Genomic DNA, 12382 nt, shown 5'->3' with positions numbered 1-12382 from the left:
CTGGGGGAGGAGAAGCTCCCCAGGAGCCAGCAGGGAGCACTTGCAGCCCAGAGAGCCAAGCAGAGCCTGGGCTGCAGCAGGAGAAGTGTGGCCAGCAGGGCCAGGGAGGGGATTCTGCCCCTCTGCTCCACTCTGCTGAGCCCACAGCTGCAGCTCTGGGGCCAGCTCTGCAGCCTCTGTGCCAGGAAGGCTCTGGAGGGGCTGGAAGGTGTCCAGAGCAGGGCCAGGAGGAGGAGCAGAGGGCTGGAGCTGCTCTGAGCACAGCCTGAGAGAGTTGGGGTTGTGCAGGCTGCAGAGGAGAAGGCTCCCAGGAGACCTTCTGGTGGCCTTGCAGGAGCTGCAGGGGGCTGCAAGAAAGCTGGGGAGGGACTTTGGAGGGGGTGAGGGAGGGATAGGACTTGGGGGGCTGGAGCAGAAGTAGAAGTGGGGAGCTGGAGATTGGCTGTGAGGAAGAAGTTGTTGGCCAGGAGGGTGGTGAGAGCCTGGCCCAGGCTGCCCAGGGAGGTGGTGGCAGCCTCCTGCCTGGAGGTGTTTGCAGCCAGGCTGGAGGTGGCTGTGAGCAACCTGCTGTGGTGTGAGGTGTCCCTGCCCATGGCAGGGGGCTGGGGCTGCCTGAGCCTTGAGCTCCCTTCCAGCCCTGACAGTTCTGTGATGCTATGATTCTTTCAGTGATCTTTCACTTAGAATCCTCAGAAGGAAGGAGGAGAAATCTGGCTGAGAAGCCTTCCTAACACCACCTGGGGAGTGGTGGGAAGTGGAATGATGTGGCCCCACAGAGCAGAGCTGGGCTGGGAGCCTCCTGTGTCTGCCCTGCCTCCTCGTCTGAGCCACCCTGCAGGCAGTGGCAGGAAGGGGCAGGGATAATCTTCACATCAAAAGCCAGCAGAGGTAATGGCAGCTGGCCCCTGGCACACCTTGTGTTCTGTTTTTCTGTCTTGCAGCATATTTGTGTTTCCTGATGACAGCCCTGGGGGTGACAGCCGGTGCCCATCGCCTGTGGAGCCACCGCTCCTACAAAGCCAAGCTGCCTTTGCGGATCTTCCTGGCTGTAGCTAACTCCATGGCTTTCCAGGTGGGCTTGGGGTTCCCTCTCCTGCTTCTTGGCCTCCAGGCAGCTTTTCTGTCTCGTGCAGGGGGTCCCCTCAGCTTAGAGACAGGGAGGAGAAACAAAACCAGACTGGCAAGAAGTTGTTTGCTGCTGACGCCCTGCTGGCTCGGGGCACGCAGAGTCCCTCACACTGCCCATCCAGCTGTGGGGTGGTGGAGTGGAATGGAATGGAATGGAATGGAGAATGGAATGGAGTGGAATGGAGAATAGAATGGAATGGAATGGAATGGAATGGAGAATGGAATGGAATAGAATAGAATAGAATGGAATGGAATAGAATGGAATGGAATGGAATGGGATAGAATAGAATGGAATGGAATGGAATAGAATAGAATGGAATAGAATAGAATAGAATGGAATGGAATGGAATAGAATGGAATGGAATGGAATGGGATAGAATAGAATGGAATGGAATGGAATAGAATAGAATGGAATAGAATAGAATAGAATGGAATGGAATGGAATGGGATAGAATAGAATAGAATGGAATAGAATAGAATAGAATGGAATGGAATGGAATGGAATGGGATAGAATAGAATAGAATAGAATGGAATAGAATAGAATAGAATGGAATGGAATGGAATGGAATGGGATAGAATGGAATGGAATGGAATGGAATAGAATAGAATAGAATAGAATAGAATAGAATAGAATAGAATAGAATAGAATAGAATAGAATAGAATGGAATAAACCAGGTTGGAAAAGACCTTTGAGATCATCGAGTCCAACCTCTCCCCCAGCACCATCTGAGCAACTCAACCATGGTACCAAGGGCCTCATCCAGGCTCTTCCTAAACACCTCCAGGGATGGGGACTCCACCACCTCCCTGGGCAGCACATTCTGTCCAACAACTCTCTCTGGGAAGAACTTTCTCCACACCTCCAGCCTAAACCTCCCCTGGCACAGCTTGAGACTGTGTCCTCTTGTTCTGGTGCTGGGGGCCTGGGAGAAGAGACCAACCCCCACCTGGCTACAACCTCCCTGCAGGGAGTTAGAGCAAGAAGGTCTCCCCTGAGCCTCCTCTTCTGCAGGCTAAGCAACCCCAGCTCCCTCAGCCTCTCCTCACAGGGCTGTGCTCCAGACCCCTCCCCAGCCTTGTTGCCCTTCTCTGGACACCTTCCAGCATCTCAACCTCTTTCCTAACCTGAGAGGCCCAGAACTGGACACAGGACTCAAGCTGTGGCCTAAGCAGTGCTGAGCACAGGGCAGAATGACCTCCCTGCTCCTGCTGGCCTCACTAAGCAGCCATTAATTAAGGACCAAGCTCCATGTGCTTGGCTCAGGGCCTCAGCACCCTGTCAGCAGCCTGTCTGTGGCACAGATCAGGCCTCACACCTCACAGGGCAAGGTGGAGACCGTCTGTCAGGGCCCACTGGATGCAGACATGGCAGAGCAGTCAGGTCTCTGCAGGTTTGGATGGGGCAGGCAGCTGCAGGTTTGGATGTGCCCAGAAAGGAGAGCAGCAGGCATCTTCTCACAGTCCCAGCCTGGCCCTGCTTTCCCTCTCCTTTGTCACCAGGAAGGTTCAGATGTGTTTGCAAGGCAGCCTGCTACTAGCTCTGTGCTTCCTGATAGTCAGGCTCAGACCTCAGAGATGTTTGTGCAACACCCAGCTGGTGGTAGGAGTTAGCCCAGAGCCAGCAGCTTCTTGGTGTGAATTCAGTTCCTCCTTTGGCTGCTCAGAGCAGGGAGAGGAACCTGTGCTGGGCTGGAGCTTCCTGAGCTGGGCCTTTGCCTCTTTGTTCCATCCTTTGTGGAGGTGATGGAGGCAAGGAAAACCATGGGGAAGAAGAGACCTACCCCCACCTCACGACAACCTCCCGTACGGGAGGTTGTCGTGAGGTGGGGGTAGGTCTCTTCTTCCCAGCTGGCTTCTTCTGAGTGGGGAAACTTCCTTTGGGCTGCTGGGGGGGGTGGGGGGTGTTTGTGTTGCAGAATGACATCTATGAGTGGAGCAGGGACCACCGGGTGCACCACAAGTACTCGGAGACGGACGCCGACCCCCACAACGCCCGGCGCGGCTTCTTCTTCGCCCACGTGGGGTGGCTCTTCGTGCGCAAGCACCGCGATGTCATCGAGAAGGGCAGCAAGCTGGACTTCTCTGACCTGCTGGAGGACCCTGTGGTCAGGTTCCAGAGGAAGTAAGTGGCTTGGAAGGGAGCCCTAGAGGGGAAGGGGTCTCCACCAGGGGCGGGTCGCAGAACGGAGCGGGGCCGGAGGAGGATAGGCTGAGGGAGCTGGGGGTGTGCAGCCTGGAGGAGAGGAGGCTCCAGGGAGACCTCAGAGCAGCCTTGCAGTACCTGAAGGGGCTCCAGGAGAGCTGGGGAGGGACTTTTGACAAGGGCTGGGAGTGCCAGGATGAGGGGCAATGGGGCCAGAGCCTCATCCAGCCTGGGCTTCAACACCTCCAGGGACGGCGCCCCAACCACCTCCCTGGACAACCCATTCCAGGGCTTCACCACTCTGATGGGGAAGAACTTCCTCCTCACCTCCAGCCTCAATCTCCCCACCTCCAGCTTCATTCCATTCCCCCTAGTCCTATCACTACCTGAGAGCAGTCCCTCTCCAGCCTTCTTGTATCCCCCTTCACATACTGGAAGGCCACAATGAGGTCACCTCAGAGCCTTCTCTTCTGCAGACTGAACAGCCCCAGCTCCTTCAGTCTGTCCTCACAGGAGAGGTGCTCCAGCCCTCTGCTCATCCTCATGGCCCTTCTCTGGACTTGAAAAGTTACTTCTGGTTCAGAAAGAGGACCTTTCTTATCTGTGCTTCTCCTGTGGCCCTGCTTTATTTTGAAATGACTTAATCTTGATCCATACATTCTTAGAATGCTTTGGGTTGGAAGGGACCTCCAAGCTCACCCAGTTCCAGCCCCCTGCCATGGGCAGGGACACTTCCCACCAGCACAGCTTGCTCAAGGCCTTGAACACCTCCAGGGAGGAAGCATCCACAACCTCCCCGGGCAACCTGTGCCAGAGCCTCCCCACCCTCACTCTCAGCAGTTTCTTCCTCCTCTCCACTCTCCGTCTCCCCTCTCCCGGCTCAAAGCCGTTGCCCCTCATGCTGTCACTCCACGCCCTTGCCATTCTCATCAGGGCATTGACAGTGCAGCTGCAGCAGTGCTGGCTGGGAAGGAGGAGGTACAGCCTGAAACCGCCACGTGCCCTCCCCCCCCGCAGGTACTACAAGAGCTCAGTGGTGCTGATGTGCTTCGTGGTGCCCACTGTGGTGCCGTGGTGGCTGTGGGGCGAGAGCCTGTGGAACGCCTACTTCCTGGCCTCCATCCTGCGGTACACCATCTCCCTCAACGTCACCTGGCTGGTCAACAGCGCCGCCCACATGTACGGCACCCGCCCCTACGACCGGCACATCAACCCCAGGCAGAACACCTTGGTCACCCTGGGAGCCATTGGTAAGTGCTGCGGCCCGGGGCGCAGCTCGGCGACCTCGCGGGCACCTGCCCCTCCTCTGACACAGGGGAGGCTTGGAAGCTTCTCCCCACACCCCCACCAACTTCAGACTGCCAGGCCAGCTCAGTTAGAATCATTGAGTTGTTAGGGTTGGAGGGGACCTCAATGGAAGGGACCTCTAGGATGATCCAGGTAGGAAGCAGATGAAGCTGTATTCAGAAGCAGAGCTACAGTCTATCATATGGAATGGATTGGATGGGTGCAAAAGAGAGTCATTGAGTTGTTGGGGTTGGAAGGGACCTCAATGGAAGGGACCTCAAGGATGATCCAGGTAGGAAGCATATGAAGCTGTATTCAGAAGCAGAGCTACAGTCTATCATGTGGAATGGATTGGATGGGTGCAAAAGAGAGTCATTGAGTTGTTGGGGTTGGAAGGGACCTCAATGGAAGGGACCTCTAGGATGATCCAGGTAGGAAGCAAATGAAGCTGTATTCAGAAGCAGAGCTACAGTCTATCATGTGGAATGGATTGGATGGGTGCAAAAGAGAGTCATTGAGTTGTTGGGGTTGGAAGGGACCTCAATGGAAGGGACCTCAAGGATGATCCAGGTAGGAAGCATATGAAGCTGTATTCAGAAGCAGAGCTACAATCTAACATATGGAATGGATAGGATGGGTGCAAAAGAGAGTCACTGAGTTGTTAGGGTTGGAAGAGACCTCAATGGAAGGGACCTCAAGGATGATCCAGGTAGGAAGCAAATGAAGCTGTATTCACAAGCAGAGCTACAATCTATCATATGGAATGGATTGGATGGGTACAACATAGAATCATTGGGTTGTTAGGGTTGGAAGGGACCTCAAGGATGATCCAGGTAGGAAGCCAATGAAGCTGTATTCACAAGCAGAGCTACAATCTAACATATGGAATGGATTGGATGGGTGCAAAATAGAATCATTGGGTTGTTAGGGTTGGAAAGGACCCCAAAGATGATCCAGGTAGGAAGCAAATGAAGCTGTATTCACAAGCAGAGCTACAATCTATCATATGGAATGGATTGGATGGGTACAACATAGAATCATTGGGTTGTTAGGGTTGGAAGGGACCTCAAAGATGATCCAGGTAGGAAGCAAATGAAGCTGTATTCACAAGCAGAACTACAATCTATCATATGGAATGGATTGAATGGATACAATATAGAATCATTGAGTTGTTAAGGTTGGAAGGGACCTCAAGGCTCATCAGTTCCAACCCCCCTGCCATGGGCAGGGACACCTCACACCACAGCAGGTTGCTCACAGCCACATCCAGCCTGTTAGTATCTCTCAGCCTGAGGAAGAGAGAAAAAAGCTAAATTATTTACCAGATTAATTCTTGTGGCAGATAAGTCTCCCCTGGGCCTTGTTTAGAGCTTACCATTATTTTCCTTTTCACACCCAATAGTGTTTTATTTACATTTCACTATTTTCTGTTCAAGGTCTGTGGAACATTTTAAAGGCATAGCCTAAAACTACCACAGGACTTTTGCCAAGGGCTGGGAGTGCCAGGATGAGGAACAACGGCTTGATCAGAGAGCTGCAGAACCTCCCCTGGCACAGGCTGTGGGAGAGTTGGGGCTGTTCAGCCTGGAGAAGAGAAGGCTCCAGGCAGACCTCAGAGCAGCCTTCCAGCACCTGAAGGGGCTCCAGGAGAGCTGGGGAGGGACTTTGGACAAGGGCTGGGAGTGCCAGGCTGAGGAACAATGGCTTTGAGCTGGGAGAGGAGAGACTGAGAGTGGAGATGAGGAAGAAATGGTTGAGAGTGAAGCTGGGGAGACACTGGCACAGGTTGGCAAGGGAGGCTGTGGATGTCCTGTGCCTGGAAATGTTCAAGGCCTTGAGCAAGCTGGGGCTGGTGGGAGGTGTCCCTGCCCATGGCAGGGGGGTTGGAACTGGAGGATCTTCAAGGTCCCTTCCAACCCAGCCCACTCCACGATTCCATGTCCCACCCGTCTGCACTCCTACGTCCCTACGCTTGCCGACTGCGTGGTCTTTAAGCTGCCTCTCTGTTTTTCAGGTGAAGGTTTTCACAACTACCACCACACCTTCCCATTTGACTACTCAGCCAGCGAGCTGGGCATGGCATTCAACCCCACCACCTGGTTCATTGACTTCATGTTTTGGTTGGGGTTGGTCACTGACCGCAAGCAGGCTCCCAAGGAGATGATCCAGGCCCGCAAGGAAAGGACTGGAGATGGCAGCGCTTGAAGAGCTCCAGCAGCGCTTGAAGAGCTCCAGCAGCGCCCTGGGAGGGTGTGCTGCACCCCTCTGCCTGTGCTGGCTTCCTTCTCCTCTGGGTAAAAGTGACTTTGTTCAGAGCAGCTGGGCTGAATGAGTCCCCCCCACCCCAGGAACAAATTCAGCCCCAGCTTGTTTTGTTCTGTTTTGTTTGTTCTTTCCTTATTAGCTGTCTTCTGTCCAGACTTCAGCCTACTCAGTGTACAAATGTTCTCTATGATTTGATATTCTAGTGAACCAGGAGAGAGGTTTGAGTTTAGTCCCTGTAGTTCATGTCTGAAATACTTTTGTGTGTTGCTTGTTGATGGCAAACGCTGGTGGCTCGCAGGAGCCAGCCAGGAGAGGTTTAGTTCTGCTGTTAACCAAATCAGCTTTGGCGGTGCATCTCAGAGGGGATGGGGCAGGGCCCAGCGTGCTGGTTCACCTCCAGACAGGAAGGACAGGAGCAGCACTGATGGAAACCAGGACATCCAAGAGGAAAAAGGGGCCTCAGCTGAGTGAGCCATCAGGCTGTAAACCTTCTTTCCTCTTCCTCTTCCCCTGCCAGCCAGCCCACGGCGCTGCTCTCTGTGCTAGATGTGAAAGCCCCTGGTTGCTGAGCGGGCTTTGTGGCGAGGTTCAAGCTCGATCCAGGCCCAAGCTGCAGCTGAGGCAGTGCTGGGATGCTTCCCTTCTTGCATCCACATTGTGGTTTGTCAAGGTCTAGAGCTCAGCCACGTCTCAAAAGCCAAATGAAGCTTTGGTTTTGCCGTTTGGAAGCCTGAGTTATATTCCAGTCGCTCATGGCCATTGCTGCATGCATGTTTTAGCTCCTTTTGCACAAGAGGCCTCTTCATTTCTGTTTCTGCCTTGGATTAATAACAAAAAATAATAATAATTAAAAAAAAAAACATTTAAAAAAAAAAAGAGCTTTATTTCAGTGAGAGTCTTTACTAATAGTTCAGCTGCATGCAACATCCATTGGTTTCTGAGCAAAACAGAAAGGCAGTTCTGTAGGTTCTGAATTTCAACAGTTGCCTTGTTTAAAAAAATAAGAAGAAGAAAAAAAACCAACAAAGGGGGAAAAAAAGGGAGGAAAAAAAGGGGGAAATAAAGGGGGGGAAAAAGAAGGAAAAAAATGAAGAAAAAAGGAGGGAAAAGGAGAAAAGGGGAAAAAAAGGAGGAAAAAAGGGGGGAAAAAAAGAAGAAAAAAATGAAGAAAAAAGGAGAGAAAAGGGGGAAAAAAGGGAGGGAAAAAAGGGGAAGAAAAGAAGAAAAAAATGAAGAAAGGAGGGAAAAGGAGAAAAGGGAAAAAAAGGGAGGGAAAAAGGAAAAAAGGGAGGAAAATAGAAAAAAAAAGGGGGGAAAGGAAAATAAATGGAGGGAAGGAGAAAAGGGAAAAAGGGAGGAAAAAAGGAAAAAAGGGAGAAAAAAAGGAAAAAGGGGAGGAAAATAGAAAAAAAAGGGGGGGAAGGAGAAAAGGGGGGAAAAAGGGAGGAAAAAAGGAAAAAAAGGGAGGAAAAAAGGAAAAAAAGGAGGGAAAAGGAGAAAAAAGGGGGGAAAGGGAAAATAAAGGGGGGGAAAAGGAGAAAAGGGGAAAAAAGAGGAAAGGGGGGAAAGAAAGGAAAAAAAGGGAAAAGGGGGAAAGATAAATTAGAGGAAAAAAGAGAAAAGGGGAAAAAGAGAAAAGAGGAAAAGAGAAAAGGGGGGAAAGGGAGGAAAAAAGGGAGAAAAAAAGGAGGGGGGAAGGAAAGAAAAGGGGAGAAAAGCAGAAAAGGAGGAAAAAAGAGGAAAGGGGGGAAAAGAAATAAAGGAAAAAAAGAGAAAAGGGGGAAAAGAAAAATTAGAGGAAAAAAGAGAAAAGGGGAGAAAGAGAAAAGGGAAAAAGAGAAAAGGGGGGGGAAGAAAAAGGACAAAAGAGAAAAGGGGAAAAAATAAAGGGAAAAGGGGAAAATAGAGGAAAAAAGAGAAAGGGGGGAAAAGAGAAAGGGGGGGGGAGGAGAAAAGGGGGGGAAAGAAAAAGGGAAAAAGAGAAAAGGGGGAAAATAAGAAGGAGAAAAGGGGGAAAATGGAGGGAAAAAAAAGAGAAAAGGGGGAAAAAGAAAAGTAAAGAGAAAAGGGAAAAAAGAGACAAGGGAGAAAAGAGAAAAAGGAAAAAAAGAGAAAAGGAGGAAAAAGTGAAGGAAAAAAAGGAGGAAAAAAAAGGAAGAAAAGAAAGGCACAAAAAGGCATCCTGTGGAGTGAATGGGATGGGATGTGTAAGCCCTTTAGATGTTTGCCAGTGCAGGAGGGAGGCTTTGTTCTGTCAGCTCTGGGGCACTTTGGCAGGTGCAGGACTGGGGTTTCTCCTCTAGAGAAGGTCACTGCCTTGCCCCCTTGGCACAGCGTGCCCACAGCCCTGACGGGCAAGGCAGAGGGCTGCAGGTAACTGAGAGGCAGGCCCTAGGGGGTTCAGGGAAGATGTAGAACTGGAGTGAGGAGGGGGGTGGGGAAAACCAACCAACCAACCAACCACCTGGAAATGAAACTGATTTCTCTTTTCTGTTCTGTTTCTTCTTTTTTTTAAATGATGCCCTATGATCTACCAGAGTTGTCCTGATTCTGTACTTCACCCAGCAGGTGTTTTTGACAGTGTTCCTTTGCCATTACTGGTGTGTAAACTCTTGGAGTGGTTTCCAATAAACAGTTACCAGTTCGCCTGGCCGCTGGCTTTTTGTCTGGGAAGGTCTCCCACAGCACGGGGCTCCAGGCTGCACACAGCTGGGGTTTGCCTGGTGTGGCCAAACCACCCTCCCCCCAGCACAGCTGGGCTCCTCCTCAAGGTAAGGGAAGCACTGCCAAACAGAAGGGCGCCAGGAGATGTCACCATGGCTTGGACGGCAGCGCTCTGAGCCTGGGTTAGGAACTGGCTGCAGGGCTGAGCCCAGAGAGTGGTGGTGAATGGTGCCACAGCCAGCTGGCAGCCAGGCACCAGTGGTGTGCCCCAGGGAGCAGGGCTGGGCCCCAGCCTGATCAATATCTTTATTGATGATCTGGAGGAGGGGATGGAGTCCATCAGAAGTAAATGTGCAGCTGACAGCAAGCTGGGGGCAGGAGTTGATCTGCTGGAGGGCAGAGAGGCTCTGCAGAGGGACCTGGACAGGCTGGGCAGATGGGCAGAGACCAAGGCAGGAGATTGAACACATCCAAGTGCTCAGACCTCAGAGCAGCCTTCCAGTACCTGAAGGGCTCCAGGAGAGCTGGGGAGGGACTTCTGACAAGGGCTGGGCATGCCAGGCTGAGGAACAATGGCTTTGAGCTGGGAGAGGGGAGACTGAGAGTGGAGATGAGGAATAAATTGTTGACAAGCTGGGGAGGCTCTGGCACAGGTTGCCCAGGGAGGCTGTGGCTGCCTCCTGGCTGGAGGGGTTCAGGGCCAGGCTGGATGAGACCTTGAGCAGCCTGGGGCTGGTGGGAGGTGTCCCTGCCCATGGCAGGGGGGTTGGAACTGAATGATCTTCAAGGTTCCTTCCAAGCCAAACCATTCTGTGCTCCTGTGGTTCCTTTATTCTGTGTCTCACCACCACCCCCTGCAGCACCTGCAGGAAGGAGCTGGGAGCTGTCTCTGAGAGCTGGGAGGTTCCTGCCTTGCAGTTGAGGCAGCTGGCACTGGCTTCCCTCCTTCAGGCTGCTGAGAGGCAGCTGCAGAGTGGCTGGAGAGGTCATAGTGAGGTGGGGGTTAGGCTCTTCTCCCTAGTCTCAGGTTGCAGAACAAGAGGCAGTGGCCTGAAACTGTGCCAGGGGAGGGGTAGGTTGGACAGGGAGGGAAATGTCTTTGCTGCAAGAGTGGTCAGGGATTGGCAGAGGCTGCCCAGGGAGGTGGTGGAGTCCCCATCCCTGGAGGTGTTCAAGAAAGGTGGACCTGGGGGCATGCTTTAGTGGCCATAGTGGTGTTGGGCTGCTGGCTGGATCAGCAGAAAGAGTTCTGTGATTCTCTAAACATCTTTGGGATGTGGCCTTCAGCACGGTGCAGACAGTGGCTTTGGGCTGGGTGTTTGAGTGCAGGAGCCAAGCTGAGGAGATGCAGAAATGTCAGCTCCTGCTGGCTGCCATCAATTTGTGCAGCTTCCTGACTGCATCCCTGCGTTCCTGCAGGGGCTGTGCTCCTCAGGCACTTGGATACACAGCTGCCTCTTGATCTTTATCAGCCTTTAGAGCCTTTTGGTTTCCTTTTGCCCTCATTACTTGGACTTCCTTGAGCTGATTCCTGCTGAGCACATGGTGTGAGAGGAACAAGTGGCCCTGCACAGAGGTACTGGCTGTCCCCAGCCTCTCCCTGAGGAGGTGACATTACAACAGCAGTTCCAGTGGGATTCAGAGATCCCAGGCTGTGAAACCCCTGGCAAGTTTCCCATGGTTGTGAAAAGCTGGAAGTGGAGAAGCAACATTGCTCAAGCTGCCCCAGGGGAGGGACAGGTTGGAGAGGAGGGAACAAATTCATTGCTGCAAAGAGTGGTCAGGGAATGGCAGAGGCTGCCCAGGGAGGTGGTGGAGTCCCCAGCCCTGGGGGTGCTCAACCGATGACACTTTGGGACATGGCCCCACTGCTCTTGGAGGTGTTGGGTAGAATCATAGCATCAACCAGGTTGGAAGAGACCTCAAAGCTCATCAAGTCCAACCTGTCACCCAAGACCTCATGCCTACTAGACCATGGCACCAAGTGCCACATCCAATCCCCTCTTGAACACCTCCAGGGATGGGGACTCCACCACCTCCCTGGGCAGCACATTCCAGTGGCCAATCTCTCTTGCTGGGAAGAATTTCTTCTTCACCTCCAGCCTAAACTTCCCCTGGCACAACTTGAGACTGTGTCCTCTTGTTCTGGTGCTGGCTGCCTGGGAGAAGAGCCCAACCCATACCTGGCTACAGCCTCCCTGCAGGGAGTTGGAGAGAGCAAGAAGGTCTCCCCTGAGCCTCCTCTTCTGCAGGCTAAGCAACCCCAGCTCCCTCAGCCTCTCCTCACAGGGCTGTGCTCCAGACCCCTCCCCAGCCTGGTGCCCCAGACCCCTCCCCAGCTTTGTTGCCCTTCTCTGGACACATTCAAGAGTCTCAATGTCCTTCTTAAACTGAGGGGCCCAGAACTGGACACAGGACTCAAGGTGTGGCCTAACCAGTGCTGAGCACAGGGCACAAGGACTTCCCTGCCCCTCATGCCCTTGGACTCTGCCCATCTGTCCAGCCTGGCTCCTGCCCCCAGCTTGGTGTCACCTGTAAATTTACTGATGATGGACTCCATCCCCTCATCCAGATCAGCAATGAAGATACTAAACAGGACTTGAAGGTTGGACTTCATGCTCTTAGAGGTCTTTTCCAAGGCTGAGGTTACTGTGAGTGCAACCCTGGGAGGTGGCTGCATCCCTATCTCCCTCTGCAGCCTGCAGATGCAGGGTGAATGTTGTCCTCTGGCTGGCACTGATAAGTTTCTAGGCTCAGAAACTGGCAGCCAGAACACAACTTTGTGGAAACAAGCCCAGCAGGTGGGAGACAGAGCATGACTTTAGGGATCTCATCAAGCTGTTGGGGTGGAGGCTCCCAGGAGAAAAAAAAGGCTTCTAAACAGTCTCCTCTG

The 12382-nt window shown here is 52.6% G+C and overlaps 1 protein-coding gene across 1 annotated transcript in view; it reads left to right on the top strand.

Moving 5' to 3' along the window:
* The window catches only part of SCD5 (stearoyl-CoA desaturase 5), a 30959-nt gene extending 23544 nt beyond the window's left edge, over positions 1 to 7415 (top strand). Inside the window, exons 2-5 of the mRNA XM_054172719.1 lie at positions 942 to 1072; positions 3047 to 3252; positions 4291 to 4523; positions 6575 to 7415. Coding sequence (XP_054028694.1) covers positions 942 to 1072; positions 3047 to 3252; positions 4291 to 4523; positions 6575 to 6765 — 761 coding nt within the window. The 3' untranslated portion in view covers positions 6766 to 7415. The remainder of the gene's footprint in view (positions 1 to 941; positions 1073 to 3046; positions 3253 to 4290; positions 4524 to 6574) is intronic.
* The last annotated feature ends 4967 nt before the right edge of the window (positions 7416 to 12382 follow it).

Source organism: Dryobates pubescens, chromosome 24 (assembly GCF_014839835.1).
Source record: "Dryobates pubescens isolate bDryPub1 chromosome 24, bDryPub1.pri, whole genome shotgun sequence".
NCBI lineage: Eukaryota > Metazoa > Chordata > Aves > Piciformes > Picidae > Dryobates > Dryobates pubescens.
The sequence above is the reverse complement of the archived record's forward strand: the minus strand, read 5'-3'. Positions and strand labels throughout refer to the sequence as shown.